This window comes from Lissotriton helveticus, chromosome 10 (assembly GCF_964261635.1).
Source record: "Lissotriton helveticus chromosome 10, aLisHel1.1, whole genome shotgun sequence".
In the NCBI taxonomy this organism is placed as follows: domain Eukaryota; kingdom Metazoa; phylum Chordata; class Amphibia; order Caudata; family Salamandridae; genus Lissotriton; species Lissotriton helveticus.
Window position 1 is genome coordinate 9,974,539 of NC_136071.1, and position 26,697 is coordinate 10,001,235.

At 47.3% G+C, this 26,697-nt stretch overlaps 1 protein-coding gene across 1 annotated transcript in view; it reads right to left on the bottom strand.

Moving 5' to 3' along the window:
* The window catches only part of GNL3L (G protein nucleolar 3 like), a 42,269-nt gene that overhangs the window by 14,609 nt on the left and 963 nt on the right, over nucleotides 1-26,697 (bottom strand). Inside the window, exons 3-14 of the mRNA XM_078664551.1 lie at nucleotides 20,661-20,774; nucleotides 20,049-20,165; nucleotides 17,036-17,119; nucleotides 14,543-14,678; nucleotides 13,940-14,043; nucleotides 13,269-13,413; nucleotides 12,925-13,012; nucleotides 4,959-5,136; nucleotides 4,392-4,534; nucleotides 2,563-2,699; nucleotides 2,176-2,321; nucleotides 1,159-1,336 (exon numbers count right to left, since the gene is read on the bottom strand). Of these exons, the coding sequence (XP_078520677.1) occupies nucleotides 1,159-1,336; nucleotides 2,176-2,321; nucleotides 2,563-2,699; nucleotides 4,392-4,534; nucleotides 4,959-5,136; nucleotides 12,925-13,012; nucleotides 13,269-13,413; nucleotides 13,940-14,043; nucleotides 14,543-14,678; nucleotides 17,036-17,119; nucleotides 20,049-20,165; nucleotides 20,661-20,774 (1,570 nt within the window). The remainder of the gene's footprint in view (nucleotides 1-1,158; nucleotides 1,337-2,175; nucleotides 2,322-2,562; nucleotides 2,700-4,391; nucleotides 4,535-4,958; nucleotides 5,137-12,924; nucleotides 13,013-13,268; nucleotides 13,414-13,939; nucleotides 14,044-14,542; nucleotides 14,679-17,035; nucleotides 17,120-20,048; nucleotides 20,166-20,660; nucleotides 20,775-26,697) is intronic.

Genomic DNA, 26,697 nt, shown 5'->3' on the forward strand with positions numbered 1-26,697 from the left:
TCTCCTCCAGGTTGGCCTGGAGCACCTTCCAAGAATGAAAGCAGCCACACCGGAGCACTTGTTGCCCTAAAGTTACTCACCCGTAGCAATCGTCTACAGCGTGGGTACCGTGCCAGACTCAGAAGTACACACCCTTTACCACTACAAACATCAGATACATTGACTACAAAGGTCTGTAAACCAAACAGCAATGTCTGTCTGGGGCAAAGTACTCAGAGACCTCAAAATGCAAACAGACATTTTCTTTTTTTCAACTGAGGACATACATATGTTTTTTTTGTTGTTGAAGCAATTGTTTTTTTTTTTTTTTTTTTAAAGATAATACTTTCTATTAGAAAAAGCTACCTCCCTGTAAAAGTGTTCTGGGGTCGAGTAAGACAATGCTGGAAATATTCAGAGCCCATGAGCCTGGGCAGGGGTGGAGGGAACCCTCACTTGAGAACTCTTCTAGTCAACTTTGACTCTGTCAACTATAGTGCTCCAACCGTCCACTCAGCTGTCCGCAGACTGACCCCACTGTGGAGCCAAAACAGGCTCCGAAACCCGCTGTCCTTCTACAGCCTGATGTTGCCTCCGTCATTGCCGCCCCCCCCACCCCACCGATACCTCAGTTCAAGATGACCGGATCACAAGACCGCCATTGTGAGTTTTTATTCTTCCCACCTTAAAGCGGAGGGAGTAGAAAATCAAAGGTGTCAATGAGACCTTCGCACAAACCTCGCTGGAGAACCACACCCCGCACATGAACATTTGGGGTGCAGTAAGATCCTAGTGCATCCAATGTCCAACACCGGGGTAACCCTCGCATGGAAGGTTTAAAATAAAAAAACACTACTGGAAAGCTGGAAAAATGGGCACCACATTGTGACTTAAATGAAACCTGGTCCTAGAACCTGCTAAGAAGGCAGCTGCTGATGTTGTTTCACTGTCACTTAAACAAAAACACAGAAGATTCTATGAAGACGAAAAGGGGCGCCACATATTGGGTACACGCTGTGCCGATGAGGCGGGGTTCTACCAGTGAGATTCTGTGTTCATAGTAGTTTACGATCCGTAATGTAGAATCGAGGGCTATCAAGTCTTGCTAATTCTGTACCAAGACTCCCTTCCAACCTGGAACCAGGATCTAGGCTCCTGGACCCTGCGATGGCGACTCACCTGCGCGTTTCTGCATCTTCTTTCGTTTCTTGCCTGCTGCCCGCAGCCCCTGGCCTTGCTGGAGGGGGTCCATTGCCCAGATCTCTTGCAGATTCGGGGCTCGAGGAACGACTCGTTCGCTGTCCGTCCGAGACTTGCTCTTCTGACTGTCTTTGATCTCCACCGTCATGGAATCAAACTAGAAGCCGGCAGGGGATAGGACAAGAACGAAATAAACATTTCCTTATCACAGGCAGGAATACAAAAACAGACAACGGTCCACCGAGTTCAATCCATGAGAGCCACAAACAACATCCGCCCCAAACAGGTGTATCTGCAAACAAGTTACCACCACCCCTAGCTGGTGTCCGTGCAACTCAGAGGTGACCCCGCCCCCAACTCCTATCTGTACAAACTAGTAGCTCTGACTTCCAAATGTTAATTCTATTCTGTGCATACATGGTGCGTGTGCAAACTCTTCAAATCTGAGCAGCCTTCCAAAGCATCATTGGAAAAACATTAACAAATTAATATTAACCATTAAAAATTAGAATAATTCATTTGAAAACCCGCTCTGCCCAGGCAGGGGACGCTCACGGATACATGGCATGTTGGACCCTGTGGGGATGGGAACACACCTCACTTCTGCTGTGCCATCAAAGGAATGCAGGAAGGGACAGTCTCCAACAGAGCTGTCTTTGCAAACTTAAGTCACCTGCTGTTTCCATCCCTGGAGCACTCGTGAGCTGCCAGATTGTGGCAGGCTGTGCCCTGTGCCCTCACCGCCTGTAAAAGTGGGCCTGACGCCCGAATCATCGTCACTGTGGGAGGTGCCCCGCGTTGGGTGCAAACATCGGTCTACCTCTGCATGCCCTAGAGATGGAGCTTCGTGAGCGGATTCTCGAGTGGACGCCGGTTACTAGAAGGGTTTGAGCTGGCCGGTTTGGATTCGGAGGAATGCGTACCCCACAGGGACCCGTGTGTTGATGACGCCTGGCTTACGCAGTACAGGAGCTGGAAGGTAGTAAATGATCTCACCTCTGTGTCTCGAGCCTCGTCCATGACTTCCTCGGCCTCATCGCTGAGCTCCGGGCCCTCCTCTTCCTCCAGGTCGATGTCCTCCACGCCTCCACTCGTCAGACCAGAAGCCTCCATTCCTATCCCTTGGGGCACAGAGGGCATTTCTAAAATGGAAGAGAATGGGCAAGAACAAGAGAAGCTCCCGGTTACAACTCGTCTCCGACTGTACAAATGTTCTAATCCACTCAAACATGGCAGGTGTTCTCGCTGAATGTGAATGAATGGTGCACGCCCGCACAGTAGTGCAAGTGGGTTTACTACGGGGGTTTGGGTAAAAGAGGTACGACAGTGCTGTACGTGCCAAGGGCCACTACCAGGATGAATCCGCTTGCGTTGGCTACTCACGTGACAGTGCGTCCAGGTTCCCCTTCTCCAGCTCCTCGAAGTCGAAGGCCTTCCCCATTTCCGTCACTATCTCAGCGCTGATGTGCGTGGGCAAGGTGTGCGTCTCTGGGGGGTGCGTGAAATAGCTGATCTTACCGCTGGAAGGGTGAGAGAATGACAACGATCAGCACTGCATGTATGATCACCCACAGCACTACTTAGAGCAACACATGCACACATATTTACCACAAAACCCGTGCTCAGTCCTCGTTTACCCATCTGGAACCAGAGCGTGCTTTGCAGCCCGGGTGAACGGGCGCATCACTGAGATGGGCTGACAGAATATTCCAAAGGAGAGGAGAAAAGGAGGAGAGACCCAATTCCAACTTTGACCATCTTTCGTCCACTCAAAACAACATCCAAAATAAATGCTTCGAAGGAAAACGTGCACAAGACACAAACCCTTCTAGTCTATAGTCATGTAGGACAGACGGCCTTACACAAGAGCCTTAGAGGCTCAACGTAAGGTGAGCCGGGAAAGGAAGTCAATAGCTAAAGACAAGATAGTGGAGACGTGAACAAACTTCTGTGCGTGTTTAATGAGATGTTCAGCAGAATGGAGGGATGGTTTTAGGGGAATGGATTAAGTTAGAGGCCAGAAAATCCAAACGACTGCATAAATATTAAAGAACCTATAATACTGCGCGGCATTCAGAAAAGTAGACGTGAAAGCGCCTTTTTCTGTGTGTCGCAATCTTTCTGTGGACCCACTGGGAGCTACGAACACATCTTAAGGGGCTTGACTCGAGTAACCAATATAAGGGGAATGTTCACAGCCAGGGAAGATATGAGGACTGGTCAGATGTGGTGGTATGAGAAGAGTAAGAAGAAGCTTGGCCTTTGATTGGTTGAGCAACGGATTCAAAATGGTGGCAGGCACAGAGTTTGATACAGCTGCTTATCGCCGGACTACTGAAAGGGAGAAGGTGTTTAGTCTAGAGAACTGCTACATTTACTCCACATGCCGATGGACGCAGAAGGTGCCACTAGCAGATGCTCCCTGTGGTAGTACAAATCCCTGGACACCCCTCACCAGAGAGGCAGTGCAAAGCTCCTTCCAGATCAGGACAGATGCCCAAAGGATATCCTGCAAGGAACAGGACCAATGCCTGCACCATGGAGGGCGATCACCAGACTGCCCGCAGGAACCTCGGTGCACCTGGGTACTGTCCCATAACCCATTCACAGTGCCAGAGTTGGGCTCTGGGTACCGACCGAGTTCCAGCAATCTACAGGTAACAACAGCACAGATGCACAGAGCCCCAGAGACCAGCCAGGTAGAGCGCCTGCGCAAGTGCATAAGTACATCCCGCTGCTGGGACTGCGAGAGACTGGCTCAGCGTATCCAGAGACCCATCGCTCTGCCCTGCATTGTACACTTTGACAGTACGAGTAATATTAAATGTGTATGCTTATTTTGGACATTTCATGCATGTACACTTTTTATGGGACAAACACCACAAAATAAACATTATGAAGAGGGTAATCGCTGAACTTAAATACTGCTCCTTACTGGCTTTTGAAGTAGGAACTTTAGGTATTAAACACTTAAGCTTCATTTGAATGGGCACCTAGATTTCAAAATGTCTTGACTTTTTCTTGTTCCGCCACTCTCCATCATTTGCAGCATTTGCTCTGCAGAGCACCGGGCAGACAGCTGGAGCGCACCCCGATACGCACATGTGTATTCTAAAGGATGCCTATATCTACTGTGGCTCTCGCTCTGCTGGTTGTCGTCACGGGCTGCTGCAGCTCTGTAAGTGACTTCACCACGGCTGCGGTACACTTACTTGGTCCAGTCGGTAAGGACGATCTTAGCTGCCTTCTCGTGGTCAGGAACGCCGCCCTTCCGCAGCTTCCCTTGCCTCTTGGACAGCAGCGCCAGGAACTCCATGGTGTTCTTGAAGTCGGGTATATTGTAGTGCTGCATGATCTGCAAAGTCAAAGCGGAACAGCGGTTAATTTGTGCCAGGGCCCTTCTCGGAAGCCCACTGCAGCTTGCACCACCCATACCCTGCCAACGACAGTACCAACATAACACCTAACCATTGCACTCCTACAAGTGTGACAATTCAGACTATTTCAGGCCTCACAAAGCTATAATATTGGGTATGAGAGGCTGGGATTATTCTTGTTCAATGTAGATTGGCTTAATAAACCTGGTTGCTCTGCTCATCTCAAAATTAAAAAGACAGCGCCACCATGTGGTGGACTATCGCTGGTGCTGATGCTGACAATTTAGTGCCGGTACCAAGCACCGGAAGCCACCTGCACAAATTAAGCAATGAAGCGAAAGCTTTAGCAGGCACCGACTGCCTCTCAAACAAATAATCACTTGGTCGCTGTGAAACCCAGACCTGCTCTTTGTTGCAGCGCCTCAGGATGGCCTCCACCGGCCCCACCGGGTCCACGAGCTGCTCGATCTTCACGCAGTTGCGCAGGATCATGGCCGCGTCGGAGGTGGAGGTGGCCATCACAATACCAGGGCAGTCCAGGAGTTTGATGTGCTTGTCCAAGTGCACCTGCTGCAGACATCTGGAGGAAACATGTACAAGAAATATAAAGCAAGTGTATGGGTGCAATATACACAACACCTATTTAGACTAAAAAGCTTGAACAATTGGTTCTCAAAAGACCAGGACCCCAGAAAGGACTTGAATAGTCCTCTTCCCACCTTGTAGGCAGCGGTTTCTAAACAGTTCGATCATTCTGGTGTTAGTTCTCCCCTCGTTGCCATGTGCGAGAGCTTTTACTCGATACAGCAGGGTTTTGTTAGTTGTGGTGGCAAGCCCCTGACCAGAGCTGAGCCAGATCTGTTTATTATGGAATGTTATGAGAAAGTCAGTGGGCCGGAGTTATTGTGAAAATTTTTTCAAGTCGATAGGTATGAAGGGTGGATTGTTGTTATTCTAGTCCAATCTGCGGAGAGGTATTTTGTTATGTGGAATCAAACAGGGTGTTAGGGTTGTTAATCCCCCCGTGGGATAGATCTGCACTGTGATAATCCTTGAAAGGCCCTCTTAGGAGAACTAGTATTTTGCTTCACCAACTGTAATGTTGATTACATTCCTAATTTTGTGATTGTAGGTCCGGCACTAGCCCTCTTACGCTCAATACAGTAGATGTCAGTTAGTTATGATGAGGAGTCACAGATTAGAGGTAAACACCTGATTGGATCATTGTTAACTTATGACCGAAGCCATTTGTCAGACCTGTTTATTATGAAACATTATTACAAGGGCAGTAAGTAAATAAGTAAGTAAAATCTTTATTCGGTATTCATTTTCCATGAGTTACCATAAAAGCATTTACACATTATATTTGCATGCATTTTAACAATACTAAAACATATTCAGCTCATTTAGAATTTGTGGCAATAACAATTTATCAAGACAATTTAATAGTTGTTATTCTGAAGATTCAGCCTTAGTTTAAAAATACATTTTAAGAAAGTACTGACTACTTTGCATACGTATTCTGAGGTTAAAAATTGTAACCACAACATAGCGGGGCGGCATTTACGAAGGCCTAAAGTTCTCAACAATGGGGTTAGCCAAAGCCTTCGATGGGCGGAATAATATTTGCAGAACAGTACAGTGTGCATCGTAGACTGTTCGGATAAATCGTCACATGGGCAAAGGGTTAAACTCTCTTCCCAACTATTTCGGTTTGGGAATGCTACAACCCTATGGAAAATATTCAGCCTAAATCGCGCTAGTAGGAATCGTTCAAACTGCGAGTCAACATAGGTTAAATATGGTTCCATTTCCATTGTTGTTGTGACCGCCAAGGCGTGCTGTATGGATGGTTTCTTGATCTCCACAGTGATGCGTAATTCTTCAAAGTGATTCAACGCCTTTGCCTTGAGGTCTTTCTTAGGAATTCCAATAATAGATTCGGGGTTATAATAATACTCGGCCATTCCTAAGTCAGTGAGGAGATTTTTAACATATGTTAACCAAACAATTTTATCTACGCGGTCTAGGGTCATACAATCGGCAACAATAGCTTTAGTGAGAGAGTTCTTTGTTGAGACCCATATTCTGCGCCAGAGAAGTACAGGTTCAATTTTGGCCAAATCATCAATGTGTGATAGACCCAATTCTGAATGAGAAGCAAAAGTCGATACTCTTTTAGGGACTGACAGTAAGAATCTTATAAAAGTATTCTCCGCAACCTGTAAGACTTTTGTGTGTGTGTGGCCCCATAAGCCTGCCCCATAAAGTGCGATTGAATGACACTTGGCTCTATAGATTTGGAGTAGTTCAACCGGAGATTTTTTCCCTAGTTTCTGGGCAAATTTCATAAGAGCAGCGATGGATCGCAAAAGTTGGTGCTTGCGAGCTTCTATGGCCGCTCTCCAGTTGAGCTTCTCATCTATCATAATTCCCAAGTAAGGGTATTGGGAAGTGGTTTCAAATTTTTCGTTATTTAAAAGTATTGCTTTTCTATTACTCCTTACCCGTCCAGCTACCATAACAAAAGTTTTCTTTATGTTTATAAGAAGGTCTAGGTCGCTCATGAATTTTGCATAGCTATTCAAGGATTTTTGTAGCTCACGAGGGGTGCGTGCTATAATCACCGCATCGTCTGCGTACAAGAGCGCGGGCACCAGTCGATCTTTTACGCGGGGTAAGTCCAGTCCCCCCCGTAACATCTCTGCCTCAAGTCCGTTGGTATAGAGGGAGAAGAGGAAGGGGGCAAGGACGCAGCCCTGCCTGACGCCGCGCTCTACAGAGAAGGATTCTGACAATTCACCCCGTACTCCAAAACGCACCCTCGCGGAAGCGTTGGAGTATAATTCTCTAAGGAAGGTCACAAGAACCTCGTCCATTCCCATATTAGTCAGAACTGACCAGAGTTTTGCGTGACTGACGCAGTCGAAAGCAGCAGAGAGGTCGACATATACCATGTACAACCTCTCGCGCTTTGCTGAGACATACTTTCCCATCAGTAGGGCCAAGTGCAGGGCTTGTTCCGTTGTTCCGTGGCCCTCTCGGAAACCGTACTGGATATCCGAGAGGGTCCCGGTATCATCTGCCCACTCCTGTAAACGCTGGAGAACCACTCTGCCTAGTACTTTCCCCAGTGAGTCCAGGAGGGAGATTGGGCGATAGCAGGTCACCTCCTCTCTATTTCCCTTCTTAAAGATGGGTACCAGAATTGATTGGGTCCAGGATGTAAGTAGTCCGCAGACCATTGCTGCGTCAAACACCCTTTTTATTATCGGGGCCCAGAGATCTAATCTGAATTTAAAAAAATCGACTGGTACCCCGTCCGGGCCTGGAGCTTTTCCACTCTTGCTGGCATTCAGTGCGTTTATTACCTCATATAGTTTAAGTGTCAGTGGAATTGGGAATGAATTATACTCATTTGTGATGGTATTTTTTCCACTAACAACTACTACTGGTGGTTTGCCAAAAATCTTAGCGAAATGGTTTGTCCAGGTTTGTCCCTCAATAGCTACATCGAGGCATGGCTGGTCTTTTGAATCTATCAGGAAGGGTGCTTTAACCACTTTCCAAAAGAGTTCGCTATTTTTATTTAATGAGCTTTCATGCAGCTGGTCCCATAATGCCTTTTTTAGCTCTTCTTTTCTCGCTTTACAGGCCAGCTTATACGCTATTCTCAGATTCCTGACCTCCTCTTTGTCTCTTGTTGTTTGTGTTAATGCTTTTTTTAGCTTTTTATGGGCTACTGAGCAGTCGTGGTTGAACCATCCTTTTCTTTTTTTTCCGGTCCCTTTCTGCTTCACAGTAAGATGTTCATTTACTTTACCTAAAATCGTCTTAAAATTGGACAGGACTTCCTCATCAGACACCTCCATGTCTAAGCACTTCAAAATTTCTATTTGTGCTGCTGTAACGACCTTGTTAGTCAGTTCATTAGGATCAATCTTCCCCCACCCAAGAGTATAGCCATTTGTTTTTGTGAGCTGGATATTATTCTGGGAAAGGGTAGACATTAAGGTTTGGGCTGATAGCTGGGATAGGTCCAGGATTAGATTAAAAGTTAAAGCTGAGTGATCGCTTAATGTATTAATTTTCACTCTGAAATCCCAGATCTTATTTACGAGGGTCGCTGTGGTGAGGATGTAATCAATTGTGGTTTCACTTCCCCTTCCAAGATAGGTAGGGTCCAGCTTCCCAAGTAAAGGGTTTGTTTGATTTAATATTATTAGATCTAAACTGGACAGGGATTCGTTTAGGAAGTCTCCCACCACTGAGTGAGTAAAATGGATTATTTGCTCCTCCATCCCATGGCCCATACCACAGATATTATTCTTTTGATTCTCGCAGGGGTGGAGATTAAAATCTCCTCCCCAAACGATACTTGCTGGTTCTGCCCCTAGTATTAGTTTTGTATCACTACTTAGTTTCTTACGTAAACCCCCCAATATTTTTATTCTCTCGTTTTCCGCTGCATTGTCATAGAGGTTGACGAGGAGAATAGTCCTCTTTGTCTTAAATACCAGTCTCAGGATCTGATAGTGGGTTTCTAAGCTAATTGGAGTAACTACCAGGCCAGCTATCGTGTTCAATATATAAGTTATCAGCCCGCCTTTAGCTCTCCCGTGGGTTCCTGCAATTCCTGCTGAAAAATAAGTTTTATACCCTATCAAATGCATTTCTTTTGTAAGCCAAGTTTCCTGTAAGGCTAAGACTTGGGGCTCATTGGCAAACTCTAAGAGACTTCCGTCCAGAATTTTATCTCCGAAGCCTGCACAATTCCAGTACATGAGTTGATTTTTTTCTCCTCTCATAACGGAGGCCTGGCTTCCATTTGTCCTGTTTGGCGTATTTGGCGCAGGTGCCTCCACCTCCCTATTATGGTCCTCATGAACTCGAGTGGATGTAGTGGTAATGTTATTCCCCCTGGTTGGATTTTCCCACCCCCTGTCAGATGGATGGTTAGATTGAGTCAACTGGGTGCATTCTTCAATTGTTCGATTTTCACCCATGGTGTCTTGGGTGATATCACCAGCTAGAGTACCTTCTTTTATCATAGTACAGTCTTGTATCAAGGGAAGGTAGCTATTAAGTCAATCCAATCCGTCTAGGCCAGACAGTGTTGAAAAGTGATTAAACGTTGGAATATTAAACTCTGGGAATGGTGTTTGATAGTTGTTACTCAAGTTACCCCAATGTGTCTGAGAATGGAATTGTTGCAGAGGTTGATTCAAGAAATGATTCTGAATAGGCTGGTAGCCTACTTCTCTCCACTCCGGACGATATCTTCTTGTTTGGAAATGTCTGGAATTATTTATCAGTTCGCGTGGATAGAAGTAGCTGACATAGTGTGTGGAGATAGTATCCCCGCCTATAGCCTCATACCAATCTCCTAAGATTCTTACCACCCTGTGGTCCTTAAAGTTAATGATTATCACGTCTCCCCTTTTGTCTTTTGGCCTTGAGCCCACCCACACCGCTCGTCTTACTGACAGGATTTCTCCATTTACGTGTGCCGGAAGGGGTCTATTCTGCTTCAACCAATAGGTGGTTTTATTTTGTAATGCGTGATAATTCTCTCTGGCCCCTTCAGCTAGCTCTGGAACTCCTGTCAGGACAATTGTATATGGAGCTGAGTCCGGGGGTAAGTCAACAGTCCTACGTCTTGGTTTTTTGGGATATTGTGTTGACTGCTCACCCGGATCTCTGCTTGGTCTGTTATTTATGGGCGGGATAGATTTTGTTATTGGTAGGGGAGGATTTGATTGTATGAGGTTGTTTGTCACGGGGGGGCTGGGCGTGAAGACTGTGATCGTGGATTTATAATTTTACTATATGGGATCACAGGTGGATTAGCCACAGTAGGATGTGAGATGGAGGTATCAGTGGTCGCCAGAGGAGGCCCCACATTATGATGGGGGATTTGTGAGGTGGGCTGTGAGATAGAGAGGGTTTTGGGCTCAGGAGGTCTATCTCGAGTAGTGGCCGTTAATTTCATACTGCTCAGTGTGGCTTCTAAAATGGTGAGCCTAATCTCCACTTTCTTTATGCTCTCGCTGATAGGCAAGAGCAGTGATCTGAGCAGGAATTCCAGGTTGCCCAGAGGAGCGGCAGGGGGTACTACATTAGATATGTTAATCATGGGGGGTTCCTCAGGGTTAATAGTTTGGACGTCTCTATCGAGAGAGGGAGTGTGCACTTCCACCATCGATCTATCATGACTTGGGGCAGGTTTATTGCCTTTCCCAAAATCGGAATGGGAAATTTTCATTTTGGCATGTCCACCCCTCGTTTTCATTCTTCGCTTATTAGGGGGGGGGGGGCGTGCACCTTCGCATCAGCAACTGTTTTTAGCTTGCCTCTCCCAACTTTAGGTACTTTAATCGATAGGATAGGTTGGAAGGTTAAGTCGATGGGCACGTTACTAGGGGTAATTGGATCAATAGCCCCAGGCACTTGGTCAATAGGTAGACTAGGGAGGTAATGCAAGTCCTCAGCAGAAGCGGGACGCCCTCCTCAGATGGTGGCCCCCCGCTAATACTGAGAGACTCACCCTCTTGGGAGATAGAAATTTCAGTCAGGGGCCTGTTTTTTAAGATTTCAATGGAGCGACGTCGCTCGGCCCTACGCTCAGCTAGAGAACAGTCTTTCTCCCCATCCCCACCACCTGGTATTCGTGCAAAATAAATGTCCAATGTCCTATTTTTAGTTCCCCCCACCTTTACGGTGAACCCATCCGGCGCTGGTGAGGGCATATCAAATATATGCTATCCTAAGCAGGGGCAAACACTGGATCAGAATGAAGCGCCAACAATAGTCGATAGACGATAGAGGGTGGGCCCAGCCCAGTCTCCTCGGGCCTCTGAGGGCCACAGAGGGCCCGCCCTTTGCCCGGGCTTAGCCCCGGGCGCTCCCGCGCAGCGGTGCTGGGTCAGTAATAAGGGCGAGGTGAGGGGCGGGGCAGGCAGGGAGAGCGACCCAGGTGTTGCGGGTCTCGACCTCACGCAAGGGCTCCTGGTATATCGAGTCCCTGCGGGTCAGCTCGCAGCCCTGCAGCTCCCACACACAGGCAGACAACGCAGCGGGACCCGCGCAGCGGGTCCGGCAAGGAGCTGGTAAAATTCCGGCATTTTCTCCACGCAAAGACCAAGGCAGGTTCTGAGTGTTGTTCCCACGACGGTAAAACACTATACAGGAGGTCCCAGCGAGGGGCGGTGCAGCAGATCCTTATCTGCTGAGGCGAGGGCGGGGCAGGGAGAGCGACCCAGGTGTTGCGGGTCTCGACCTCACGCAGGGGCTCCTGGTATATCGAGCCCCTGCGGGTCAGCTCGCAGCCCTGCAGCTCCCACACACAGGCAGACAACGCAGCGGGACCCGCGCAGCGGGTCCGGCAAGGAGCTGGTAAAATTCCGGCGTTTTCTCCACGCAAAGACCAAGGCAGGTTCTGAGTGTTGTTCCCACGACGGTAAAACACTATACAGGAGGTCCCCAAGGGCAGTAGGATTGGCGTATTTATCATGGAAGGTACGTTTTAAGGCCGTACTGACCACCTCAGATGACCAGCTGCCACACGGCCATAAATCAAATACAAATAGAACAACAAGATGGGAGGCAATATAATCATAAATGAAAAGTCCAAATTTCAATGGTTGCAATCCACAGTTTCCAATGTGAACAGGAAATTATTTATTCCAAATTAAGTCTATATCATGTGGGCACAGCCAGCCAACGCGTTTCGCCCTACAACAAGGGCTTCCTCAGGGATGTAGATGCATACGTCAGATAACTATATCTCGATTTTGCATGTTATCATCAGGTATTCAGTAGAGACGGGCCAGCGTAAGTAAAGAATTAGCCATAGTTTAAAAGTTCATGTCCAATGTGTCTTTACAGGGTTTCCTCAAGTCCTATGGATCATCTTGCTGCTCTTGCGTCTCCTCCTTTCTTGAAAGAAATAACGTGCAAAATAGAGATACAATCATCTTGTTGTTATAACCACGGATTATTATCATGCTGTGTTACAGGCATCTTATTCCCGCTGTAAGCAATGGTTTTTGTGCTCTAAATCTACTGTGACAAACCCTGGGGCTCGAATATTTTCATTGGGATAATCCTTAGTAGGCCCTTTTCATTTGAGTTGGATTTTGTTTTGACAACTGCATTTTTTTTTTACATATGTGTAATTTTATAACTATGCATGACGGTTGCTAGTATATGCGCGCTTCAATGATCTTGTGTTTATTACAGAGTCAAGACAATAGTAGCAGTGATTGTAGCTCTAGGCAGGGCTGGGCACACACACCCGCTCAGCGCCAGGAAACCCTCACGGGGATAGTGCGCTTTTCAACACAACATATGTCTTCACACCACTTACTTGGTGACGCCGGGCGTTGCTCCCACGTTACAGGCTCGGGCGCGCTTCAAGCTGTTAATCAGACTGCTTTTTCCCACATTGGGAAACCCTGAAAGAATGCCACAACCAAGAAATCAGTAAACGTCTACACCCGGTGTGCGTGTCACGCAAAAAAAGAGCATTCGTTTTGAACGACAGATGCAGTATTATCAACTGCAGGGAGCTTCAGGTGTGACACTAGTGCACACAGATTCCCCACCAGCATGTCTGCTTTATAAGCCACAAACAGCTCCTCCCAGAGATGTCGTCTAGCCAGCACCTGAAGGCTGCCCACTGCCCTGCTTCGCAATGCCCCACAGCCTCACCTACGACCCCGACGGTGATAGCCGTCTTGATATCCTGGTTCCGGCAGTAGTTCCCCAGAAGCTTCATCAGGCAGTCAGCCCCAATGCAGGCCCCGGAGCTCAGCAGGTCGGTGGACGCCTGGCTCACCGGCACCCGGCTTTGTTGCTGAAGAAAAGAAATCAAAGGTTTATATCAAGTTTCACAAATCTGAAAACAACTGTGCACTGGTGATCAAGGGAAGTACCCTCTACCAATATGAAAGGCAGATCAGAAGGGTGCCCCAGTGACCACAGAAGCAAGGAGAGATCCTGATGGGTGAAGAAAGAAAGAAAAGCCACATAGACTTCAAATCGATTCACAAAACCCTACAACTGGTGCTCGCAGAAAGATGCAGTGGATTTTACTTTCCATGCTCCTGGTTTGTACACTTGAAGTGCCTCATCGAGGGAGGAAAGTCGTTTCCAAGTTGCGCGCTAATAAAGTTACCCGAAGAGAGATAGGGTAGACAGAGGCTTGCCTGGTGTCCCACGGTGTGGAGCGAGGGCATGGATCATCGCTTGTTCTTGAGCAGAGCTTTATTTTCGATGCTAGAACCCTTCCCCATACAGGTGGCTCTAGGCTCATGGCGGCCCTGTACAGGTGCTAAGGCACAGTGAGGGCAAAGGAAGCTCGGTCTTCGGCTTATACTCACCAGGTTCTTATTCTGCTGCTGCGTTGAGGCCTTGAAAGCCACGGTGGGGAACTCGTTGCGGAGGTACTTGAGCCACTTCTCCACAATCTCTTTGGAAACCAGGTCTGGAGGGAAAGTTAAGAGAGAGTCGGAACTTTGTTGGTCTAAATACAAGATGGCAACGGACTGAACACAGCAGAGCTGGCTTTACAAGTCGTTAGAAAGGGAGGGCGTACTTCACCAATGTGGAATCCTATCAGACCTCGGCTGCTGGGGTTGGCGGCAACGCCCACAGGCCCGGGAGTCCCTCTTTTGGGCGACTGTGTGGACATTCAACAAGCACAGGCCCCTGCTATGGGATTATGATACTGTGGGTCAGAGGACAACGCCTTCTTGCAGTGCCTCTCTTTTATACCTCGAAAGAGCGAGGCTGTTGGTGCAGTGGCCGAGGTATCAAATCTTTCTTCAACACCATATCCTACAGGGCGCCCCATTGGGCCGATGACAGTGAAACGGGGCGGTGCAGATGCAGGCTCGTGCCAACGACAGGGAGGAACATTAGAGGCTGCTTGTCCATTCACCATTGACGTACAAAGCTCAAGCCAATTCCCAGTCTCTACTCACCAATCTTATTCAGCACCAGGACTAGTTTCTTGTTGGTTCCGGCTTGCACCACCGCCTGCTCCACCTGAGGACAGCGGCAGCCCTGCGGGTCCCGGGCATCCAGGACTTGTAGAATCACGTCAGCCGCCTCCACCACCTGCAGGAAGAAGATCAGCAGCTCAGACTCAGTGTGCACACGTGTCGCTATTCACGCAGCAAATGTACTTACTCTAGCGCCATCGAAGGTAACGTAAAAAGGCATATGTGCGCATATTCAAAAGTACAGAACGGAGATGTGGGTCGAATAAGGCCTGAGCTGGTGGTGATAAAACAACTTATTATTAAATTGGCTCTTTTTGGTCCAACCTTCCCGGCACAGACCCAATTTCAGCATGTTCTGTGATGCTCCACCAACCACCCTGATAATTGCTGTACAATACTTTAGTAATCGTTTGGGCTGCAGGCCGGATCTAGAAGGGAACTGCCTACACAATACGAAGCGCGCAGCTCCCTTCAGCATCCTTTGCGAGCTCCTGCGCTTGCGAGGGCCCACATACTTGCCTCTGTCCAGAGAAAGAGTACTGCTACTGCCCAGATTTGGCAAATCAGAAACCAGTTTCCATCCCAGCCTGCCGCAGACAACACAGAAATAAAAGGTTCACCCCACGACGGCCTCTTCTCGTTTACTAGTGATCTCACGAGCCCTACAGGACATCTTTCTGCAATCAAACCTGAGTTTCTAACTCCCGCCCCAGGGCCTGCTGTAAGCCTCGAGCATGCGCCCTCGCTATTCAGAGTCCAGATTGTGAAGGGAATAAACTGGCTATCCACGTGCACTGCATTAGGAAGGTGGCCACAGACACCAGTGGTAACCCGCAGCCCCTGCACCTGAGGAGGCCCAGGACTCTACGCCTAACATCCAGCAAACACAAAACAAACAATCTATTTCCTCTCCTCCTGACCTTTAGACATTTAGTGATTAGTTTTATAGAACATCAAATCAAGACGAGCAGCGCCCCCACAGAGACAGCCCACCTTCTCTCAGCACAATACATTATATCATTCTGCAATTTAGGCCCATACTTTAGTCTTTCCCCATGTGTTCCAATCTGCCTCCTTCCCAATCGCGGCTCAGGCAGGTGGGCGAGGCTGAGGAGACCCTACCCTGTGAGGGGTTCCCATCTACGTACATAGTACAGCTCCAGTAGAGTGCCAGTCATCATGCGCCAGGCTTGGATAGCTTCCTGTGCTCTGTCATCCATCCACACTATAGCAAATCTCATCTCCTCAGCTAGCAACTATTCCTGAGCATCAGCGCACAATCGTGCTATAGGTGCCCTCTGTGGTACGCTGCACATGCAGTGGACCCTCTGCGGCTTGCTGCACATGCAGTGAGGCCCTCTGCGGCACGCTGCACATGCAGTGAGGCCCTCTGCGGTACGCTGCACATGCAGTGAGGCCCTCTGCGGTACACTGCACATGCAGTGAGGCCCTCTGCGGTACGCTGCACATGCAGTGAGGCCCTCTGCGGCACGCTGCACATGCAGTGAGGCCCTCTGCGGCACGCTGCACATGCAGTGAGGCCCTCTGCGGCACGCTGCACATGCAGTGGACCCTCTGCGGCACGCTGCACATGCAGTGAGGCCCTCTGCGGCACGCTGCACATGCAGTGAGGCCCTCTGCGGCACGCTGCACATGCAGTGAGGCCCTCTGCGGCACGCTGCACATGCAGTGAGGCCCTCTGCGGCACGCTGCACATGCAGTGAGGCCCTCTGCGGCACGCTGCACATGCAGTGAGGCCCTCTGCGGCACGCTGCACATGCAGTGAGGCCCTCTGCGGCACGCTGCACATGCAGTGAGGCCCTCTGCGGCACGCTGCACATGCAGTGACGCCCTCTGCGGTACGCTGCACATGCAGTGAGGCCCTCTGCGGTACGCTGCACATGCAGTGAGGCCCTCTGCGGTACGCTGCACATGCAGTGAGGCCCTCTGCGGTACGCTGCACATGCAGTGACGCCCTCTGCGGTACGCTGCACTGCAGTGAGGCCCTCTGCGGTACGCTGCACATGCAGTGAGGCCCTCTGCGGCACGCTGCACATGCAGTGAGGCCCTCTGCGGCACGCTGCACATGCAGTGAGGCCCTCTGCGGCACGCTGCACATGCAGTGAGGCCCTCTGCGGCACGCTGCACATGCAGTGAGGCCCTCTGCGGCACGCTGCACATGCAGGGAGGCCCTATGAGGTATAGAAAAAAATTATATCTTATTGCACATCGGTGCCAGGGTACCCTTACGGAAGAGATGTGCATGTTAGAAACACAAATAACAAATCGGCAGCCAAACTCTCAGCTGGTGGTTGGCCACTTGGGCTACTTTCCAACTAGATCTATTAGTCCAAGGTACCGCTGTAGTTAAAGCTCTGCAGCCAATCCATGCTGTCGCTGACTGGGAAAGTAAACAAAAAGAAAGTAAGAAAGGACAAAAGACTGGCGCCACCACAAAGCTTCACCACTGACCTTTTTAAACTCGCGGTAGTAGGCTTTTCTGGAGTTTTCGGTTTCAAGCTGCGAGTGCTTCTGTAAATTCCTCAGATCGATTTCCTGTTGGGGGAGGGGACGACAGAGAGAAAAGCAAAATATAACAAAAGAGAATCATTTGACAAAAGTGTGTGCGGAGTCAACAGTGACAGGTGACATTAGGCAAAGGGCCTGATTTAGAGCTCGGCGGACTACGTCACAGCCACAACGGATATCCTGTCTGATGAAATATAAATCCCATAGGATAGAATGGATTTATATTTTGGCAGACGGGATATCCGTCGCCGTTGTGATGGAGTAAGCTATCTGCCGAGATCTAAATCAGGCTCTAGGATACAATAGCATTTATATTTCAGAGGACGGGATATACATCACCGTTGTTATGGAGTAACCCGTCCGCCGAGATCTAAATCAGGCCCTAGGATACAATAGCATTTATATTTCAGAGGACGGGATATCCATCACCGTTGCGATGGTGTAACCCGTCCGCCGAGATCTAAATCGGGCTCTAGGATACAATAGCATTTATGTTTCAGAGGACGGGATATCCGTCACCGCTGTGATAGAGTAACCCTGCCCGCCGAGATCTAAATCAGGCCCTAGGATACAATAGCATTTATACTTCAGAGGACGGGATATCCGTCACCGTTGCGATGGTGTAACCCGTCCGCCGAGATCTAAATCGGGCTCTAGGATACAATGGCATTTATATTTCAGAGGACGGGATATCCGTCACCGTTGTGATGGAGTAACCCGTCCGCCGAGATCTAAATCAGGCCCTAGGATACAATGGCATTTATATTTCAGAGGACGGGATATCCGTCACCGTTGTGATGGAGTAACCCGTCTGCCGAGATCTAAATCAGGCCCTAGGATACAATGGCATTTATATTTCAGCCGACGGGATATCCGTCACCGTTGTGATGGAGTAACCCGTCCGCCAAGATCTAAATCAGGCCCTAGGATACAATAGCATTTATATTTCAGAGGACGGGATATCTGTCACCGTTGTTACGGAGTACCCCGTCCGCTGAGATCTAAATCAGGCCCTAGGATATAATAGCATTTATACTTCTGAGGACGGGACGTCCGTCCCCGTTGTGATGGAGTAACTCGTCTACGGAGGTCTAAATCAGGCCCTAGGATACAATAGCATTTATATTTCATAGGACGTGATATCCGTCACCGTTGTGATGGAGTAACCCGTTCGCCGAGATCTAAATCAGGCCCTAGGATACAATAGCATTTATACTTCAGAGGACGGGATATCCGTCACCGTTGTGATGGAGTAACCCGTCCGCCGAGATCTAAATCAGGCCCTAGGATACAATGGCATTTATATTTCAGAGGACGGGATATCTGTCACCGTTGTTACGGAGTACCCCGTCCGCTGAGATCTAAATCAGGCCCTAGGATATAATAGCATTAATATTTCAGAGGACGGGATATCCGTCACCGTTGTATTGGAGTAACCAGTCCGCCAAGATCTAAATCAGGCCCTAGGATACAATAGCATTTATATTTCAGAGGACGGGATATCCATCACCGTTGCGATGGTGTAACCAGTCCGCCAAGATCTAAATCAGGCCCTAGGATACAATAGCATTTATATTTCAGAGGACGGGATATCCGTCACTGTTGTGATAGAGTAACCCGTCCGCCGAGATCTAAATCAGGCCCTAGGGTACAATAGCATTTATACTTCAGAGGACGGGATATCCGTCACCGTTGTGCCCGGTTTGAAACCAGGCCCCTAATATTGAGCGGTACCATCCAGATGCAGCAATTGGTCGTTGGCCGCAGTGAAGGGGCGACGAGACTCTCTCGCGGCTCAGGCGCTGCTCACTTCTCGTTTGGTGCTCACTAGCCTGAATCCTTGTCTACTCTTTGTGACGGGGACTGTGGCAGGTGGAGCCACAAGCAGGCAAGGAAGGCGGTGGGGCAGGAGACATGAAACGATGAGGCAAATGGTAAAATCAGAGAACCCAAGTAGGAAAACTGAAGCAGACGGGAGAATATGAAGGAAAGAACAGAAACAAAAAACTCAGAGACTGGCCCAGAAATGTGATCTAAAACAAAGGACTCCGAGGTTGAACTCATATGAGTGAACCTGGAAAGGAAACATTAAAAATAGGCTCTGTGGCTGAAAATCAGGGGGGGGCACAATATAAGGACGTCAGAGTAGAACAAGATAGGGCGGACACAGGGATGGTAGTAGAGAGGAGGGAGTCAGATTTGATACTACAGAAGCAGAACCTGAAAATGGGACCAGACTGGAAGAACACCAGATGGGACAAAAGAAGGGGGGCTGGGGTAGGGCCAGTGAGGAAACAGGCCTGGAGGCTGAGAACTCAGCTGGTACAAGAGAGGGACACACCATTGACAACAGCAGATAGTGGGAACCCAGAGAGGAAACTAGAGTTAAGGGGGGAAGCCAGAGGAGGTACCAGAGAAGACAAGCCTGCAGGGGTACCAGAGAGGAGGGGGTCCTGTGGGATGGACCTGAAACCAGCGGGTGGACCTGAGAGAGGGAACTCAGAGGTTGGACAAGAGAGATGAGAATCAGGAGATGGAACAACCTAAGGCTGTAAGCAGCCGTCACACTACATGGTAAGATTTAAGGCCTGTAGAGGAACGCTGTGATAAGAAGCATAGCAAGTATGGAGAGGTGTAACGATATCTACAAGCAACAACCAGCCTAGAGATAGAAGGACCGTAGGCTGCAGCCGACTGGCAGATCCAGCAGGAAGGGCCCCCTGGAGGCTGGACCTCTGCTTGTAACTTAAACAGATACTTGATACTATTGAGTGGTTTTGCCTGTTGCCATGTGATGAGGTTGGTGCCACAGAAATCAGCCAAGACCAGCAGCAAGCGGTTATATGCTTCTTCGTAAAGTCCTAGAGTCATACCGGAGCGGTGCTAAATGATCCCTCCCATAGTTGCGCCCCAATATCACCCCCCATCAAGCATGCACTGAGGCCGCCAGGTTTACCTTCTGCTCGAACTCCCTTTGTCTCTTCAGAGCATCTTTCTGCAGCCCCTCCAGACTCCGCCGCTTATTGACCTCCTTCTGTCGAGCTGCTTTCTGTTTCTCCCTCATGGCTTCTACCTGTTGAAATAGCAGACAGCGTCACTTGATTGACGGAAAAATCTCTTGGAACCCAACACTTGCAAAGTGTGTGCTTGGACAGGCGGGTCCCTCAGTGCACCTGGGATTTCTGGGGTCATCTGAGAATCACTGTTCAGCCTTATTGGGAATCATTTCCTTCAAACCTCCAATCCCGCCCTTCTATGGTTCACACGACCACAGTGCATCTAACAATTCTACTTTTGTGAATCAAAGTGAAACTTGTGCCAGTCATAGAACAGCTGAGCACAGGGGATAAGGGGTCACCAAAGTTGTTTTCAGACACTGTTTTGGATCCTGGAGGGGGGGCTTAGGCTGAAGACACAGATCATTCTAAGACACTGATTTTAGGAAGGATTCTAGCCTATCACAAAACGTCCCTGTGACTTGGGATGGCTTGGACCTTTCCCCGGGGACCTCTGGCCCAGCAGCATGGATTCACAGCCATTGGGCCGCAGTGTGGGCAACGCTTCTCACCCGCTTCTTCTTCTCTTCGGCTGCCCTTTTAGCATGGTGGACGAACTGCGACAGGTTAGGCAGGCCAGGACTCTTGTTTGCAGCATGCTTCCCCGGCTGCTTTGTTTCCTTTCCCTGCAAAGAGAAGGCAGATGGAGTTATTGAACAAATAACATAAGAACGAGAGTGGCTTACCCTACAAAAATCCAACACCACCCGAGGCACAGCGACCTTCCATGCCTGGGCCACCCCAAACACCACGCTCTCCTCTGGGATATAGTTCCTCACAGTTCTGCCTCGCATGCAAGTCTGAGCTCTGAGAAGGCAGCCTCTATAGGCCTCTTTTACTTAGAATATTACGTGCTGTATCACGGAGACCTTCCAACGAACCCACTTTTCACCAATATGTTTTTGCACTTCAACTGTATTCAACGAAAGTGTCTTATGGCTGAAGCAGGAAGATGTAGGGAAAGCACGGTCTAAGTTAATGGGTCTGGGGTTGAGGGTTTAGTATGGATGAACATCGTGAAGGGGGATGAATGTTTGGGGAGTTAATAGGGATTCGTGAAAACAATTCCCTGCACGCCTCACTCCTATTTTCTTGTTGCATTGCATTGATGGCACCAATACCAGCTATACGGCGAACGTGACACAAGTTTCAGTTCTCCATCCATTGACAGCTAGGGGCCTCTGAAACAGGTGTGGTGTTAGTCAGGAGAAGGAGGACACGTTCAGGGCCAGAAAACGTAGGAACAGGAGAAGACGGACTAGAAGGAAAACCAAAAGCATGAGGAGGAGGAATTGGGCCATGAGGTTCGGGCAGTGTGATGTGAAGTTACATGTATAAGATATGGCCTTAGAGCGGCAAGACATCTTAGAAACGATTCTTTGCGCTCTCCAGGGTAATGGTCACCTTTGAGACGGATATGTTTTTCACCCCACTTAGAGCTCTGCTTAACCTCCTCATCTAACTTAAAATGCAGTTTGTGTCAAAATATTTCAACCAGAACAACTTTACTGCCACATTTTTCCAGGTTGCTCATTTCTTTTAGTGGCGGGCGAGATTTTGTCAAAAATAATGTACAGTGGCTCCAGCTAGCACGACTTCCCTCTCATGACCCAACCTCTTATTCTGCCACATTGAATTTATGGAATTCAGAGACAACGTCTTCAGTTTCCTGTACTACTGTTGTACCTTCACAGGCTCTGCACGGGCTTCGGATTCCAGCCTCGGGCTCAGGGGAGACAGCCTTCATGTGAAGTGTGCTATGCGGGGAGCAATATTGAGACACACAAGGGTGGCTGGGCCCAATGGGAAAGAGGGTAGGCAGGGCCTCACAATATGAAAATAGAAATGTTTGCCTATGCCTCCAAACTACTTAAAGTACACACTTACTTCTGGTACGAGTAAACCACAGCTTGTTAGTTTACACAAAACATTTTATGTTTTCCAATTGAATACTCAGTTTACAAAAAGAGAAAATCACAATAAACAGAACTCAGATCACTATCGACCTCATGTCTGAGCCATATAAACATTCAAAAGAAATTAATACAAATGTGCAGTGAACCAAACATGTGGTGAACAATTAGAAAAACAATGGCTTGTTCACAAATACAAACATCATATTAAATACATGGACCAAAGAAACTTTTTACATTTGTGAAGCTAGGGCTCTTACAAATATTTTGAAACCCAGGGAGAAAGTAGAAAACATCGTTTGAAACAGTTGTTAAACTCCCAGAACCTGAATAGGAAATAATCAAATAAATTTCAGGAACAAAACCCGTTTCGACAATAAATGGCAAATAAGAAAAAACGACTGCCGACGCGTTTCGAATCCTGATTCACAACTTGCAGAATTCTCATCAGGGCAGATTGGATCTAGTCCATGGGCACTATTTAAAATAAAACAAAACAAAATTGTACTATCTAGCGGGTCCTCTAGCCATTAGTCTCTGGACAGTGCGGTTACAAAACAGTTTGTACCTTGTGTGATTCCTGCCCACAGTCAGTTCTGGATTAGAAGAAATGTCGTCTGTGCTTGGTGGCCTACACTGCAACAGAGTAATGACGACATGGCTAGAGGACCCGCTAGATAGTAAAATTTTGTTTTGTTTTATTTTAAATAGTGCCCATGGACTAGATCCAATCTGCCCTGATGAGAATTCTGCAAGTTGTGAATCAGGATTCGAAACGCGTCGGCAGTCGTTTTTTCTTATTTGCCATTTATTGTCGAAACGGGTTTTGTTCCTGAAATTTATTTGATTATTTCCTATTCAGGTTCTGGGAGTTTAACAACTGTTTCAAACGATGTTTTCTACTTTCTCCCTGGGTTTCAAAATATTTGTAAGAGCCCTAGCTTCACAAATGTAAAAAGTTTCTTTGGTCCATGTATTTAATATGATGTTTGTATTTGTGAACAAGTCATTGTTTTTCTAATTGTTCACCACATGTTTGGTTCACTGCACATTTGTATTAATTTCTTTTGAATGTTTATATGGCTCAGACATGAGGTCGATAGTGATCTGAGTTCTGTTTATTGTGATTTTCTCTTTTTGTAAACTGAGTATTCAATTGGAAAACATAAAATGTTTTGTGTAAACTAACAAGCTGTGGTTTACTCGTACCAGAAGTAAGTGTGTACTTTAAGTAGTTTGGAGGCATAGGCAAACATTTCTATTTTCATGGGGTGCAATATTGGGCACCCCGCTGGTGGTACTGGCCTTACCAAGTAAATCCCAAGCCCTGAGACAACCCCGCTCCCCAGTAAGGCTATCTCTTTAAGTGGGGCTGAAGGCTTTCAAACGAGGAAGGTGAACACCTACAAATGGTACGATCCCACTGAAATCTATGGAACCATTTTGAATGTTTAGGCGATCAAATGTGCTTAAAGTAGGTGTGACACTTTGCAGATGAGGGTGAATTAATCGAAGGCCGCCGCCTGAGCTAGCCTGTTCAGTTCAGATATACGGAGTTCTCCAATAAGATTCTATTACAGGGCCGCAAGCTCAGACTTTGCTTCTCTTCTTTTACAGAGCAGCAAGTAAAACCAACTTACAACTCTTAAGATACTTAAAAAAAAAACAAGCAACTCATAGTTCCCTGCCAGGAGTCCAAACCGAGCTGCCATCATCTTGACCGTCTCTTTCTGTGCTGGGCTACAATCAAATAAGAGCCTCTATTTGTGTCAAATATTTGAATGAACTGTGATTGAATGGATTGACCTTCAGTCGTTGCCATGTTTGGACTGTACAGTTTACTTTTCACTTGCAGCCAAACCTCCCTTGCTGCCCGCATCTAAGCAAAACAGGATCTGTATGGCCCAAGTGACAGCCCTTCGGGTCGGCGCATGAACAGATCTGTGGGTGCTTCCATTGCCCCCCCATCACTTTCTTCAGGTTGTCAGGTGATGCTCTTTGCACACTTTCAGGGAGGCCCATAAACTCGTCCCAAATTGTGTGATCCTAGGCAAATATTTTATTTCACCAAGTAGCTTTTTTCTCCATTATCACACATGAGAGCGCCTTCAAATATGTGAGTTTAGCATGTCTCCTGCACAAACATGTTTTGTTTGATTTAATAGACTGAACTTTTCCCACAAAGGGTACACATAGCCCCAGAGTTGCCTCTACTTTGACTAATATCATCAGGATGAGGGTGGTACGGTTTCCCAGTTCAAGTTCAAAAACTCTCACTTTTAATAAATATATTACTAAAGCATGTTGTGGTAGTGCACGGTCATTTACGGACAACCCATTTACATTGAAATGACCACAAATTTTCCCACTAACATGCAGTTTTATTGATAAAACTATACAGCGTACAAATAAAGTGAGGGAATCCGGTTTCAGCAAAATAGTTATTTTCACCTCACCAAGTAGTATTTTCATTTGTTTCGCTTCTATTAAAATCGTTGTTTCTTTCTGGCATCAGAATTTTTAAAAAGTGTTTTCCTAACTACTGAAATTTATTTTGAAATATTTGTACAGTTCATTTACAAGCTATTTAAATGTTATGCGTTAGGAACAAACTGACATCTTACAGCCATTCACTTCACACTGCCTGTCAACCAGCACGATTGTCAGATAGTTCACTTTACTTTTCTTTCTCTGACCGCAAAGTACGAGGAGTTTATAAACACCAATATCCAGGATAAAATAAGCTGCAATTTGTATGAAGACATAAACTGACATTTGACCTTGGTCTTTGAACGCACAGCAAATGTAACAAGAGAACAAGATTTAAAGGCATCTGTTTTGCTCATTCACTTTCTGAATGAGCAGAACACCTGTTCTTTGCCGTTTAAGCTCTCTCGCCTGATTAGGACCCTAGGCACTAAAAATAGCTCACCCTGACAAAATCTGACTCGTCACAGTGAGTGGTGGAGTAGATTCCTCAAGGCCTGTTCAAGATGTCAATGTCTGGATCATATATTGCCTTTTCTCTCTACTTTATCATCCATCTGCTGACAGATCTATTAACCTCATGCGCGCTAGCGGTTTTCCCGCTGCGATTTTAAAAAACCCGCGTTACGTGACGAGCTCAGCTCGTCATCAGCGTAGCGCAGGTTACGCCCATGACCAGCTGAGCTCGTCATCAGCCCCGAAGGGGTTAAAAGAAGGTGACCGGATGGTCTGCCTTCATCTCATGGATGTGAACTTTGCAATTCCAATTTTTCCACCACAGCGGGTGGTTCCTCCAGTTTCATTGGCAAACGTGCAAAGTCACAACTCTAACATTCAGACTATCTTTCACCAAGGGAATGAAACCAGGTGTGCAATGCTTAAGGGCCAAGGGGAGCTTGCATGATAATTTAACTGGAATAAATAAATATCAAAGTGCAGGATCCTCAAGCTTATACTTCATCAAATCCCTATCTTTGAAGTCGAAATCTTGCATCCTTTTGAAAATACATAACTTCCTGGTTGTTCAATACATCAACAAACTGGGAAGACTGAGATCTCAAATTCTGACAGAGTGCAACAGATTTCTGGCACTATTGCCCCAACAGCGTTAGTTGGCGAATGAATGTAGAAGCAGACTAGAATGCTTAATACATGAGAGAGGCCAGCAAATGGATGCAGTGTTCAGATCTTCCAAGTACTGATGAAAAAGTGGGAGGCGTGTCCGACTGTCATTTTTGCATCTTGCCTGAACCAATAACTTCCATCATTTTTCACTTGGAAACCGGATCCCGACTGACAGATGTGTTTCTACTAGACTTGAGGTGCAGCCAACGGTATGAGTCTTTCCTCCATTCATGTTGATCTTGAGAAGAGCTTCGAAGAGAAGAAGGAAGTTATCAGATCTAGTCCTTGTGTCGCCAGTCTGTAAAGCACAGGCATTGTGCTCTGTTCTCTCGCAGCAGTCATGGACTCCCTCAATTCCCATTTCTCTTTTTATGGCGATTCTGAGCCATCCAATTAACCAAATGCATCCGTTAGTGGAGTCAAGCCTGCTTCTCCCCGTTGCCAGGGATCCGATGGTCCATGCCAGTACTTTCTGATCAAGCGGTGTTCTATATTACACAAGCCTGGTCCAGTGGAATGCACAAATGGCATTCTTCACCTTGAAAGAGATGGGTACTTTGGTGCTGCAATCAGTGTTTAGATACTGTGGAGGCATTTGTCCCAGGTGATAAATGTATTGTCTCAATTGGCGTCAGAAGGCCTACCTTACCAAATGTATTCTGATCGGGCATTTCGGCAGGTCATCCAGTAACAAACGAGCCAGACCAATGGTTAAGGATTGACAAGACCACCGGAACCCAGATATACAACACTGAGATATGTCAATGTGGTCCTGAGATTCCTTGAGAGGTGGTCTGGAAAGTTGAAATAAACACACAAACAACCACCAGCTAATCCGACAACGCTTTTGTGTCCGGTGTCTTACTGAAGAGTTTCTATCATGAAGGGCTTGAATTTAGCAGGTGGGGTATTTTTGCAGGAAGAAGATTCTTTTAATATTTCTAAGCGAATCAAAAAATAATTCCAAACGTATTATCTAACCAGGTTTTCTGGATACTTTTATATTATGTGTTATTCAATATTT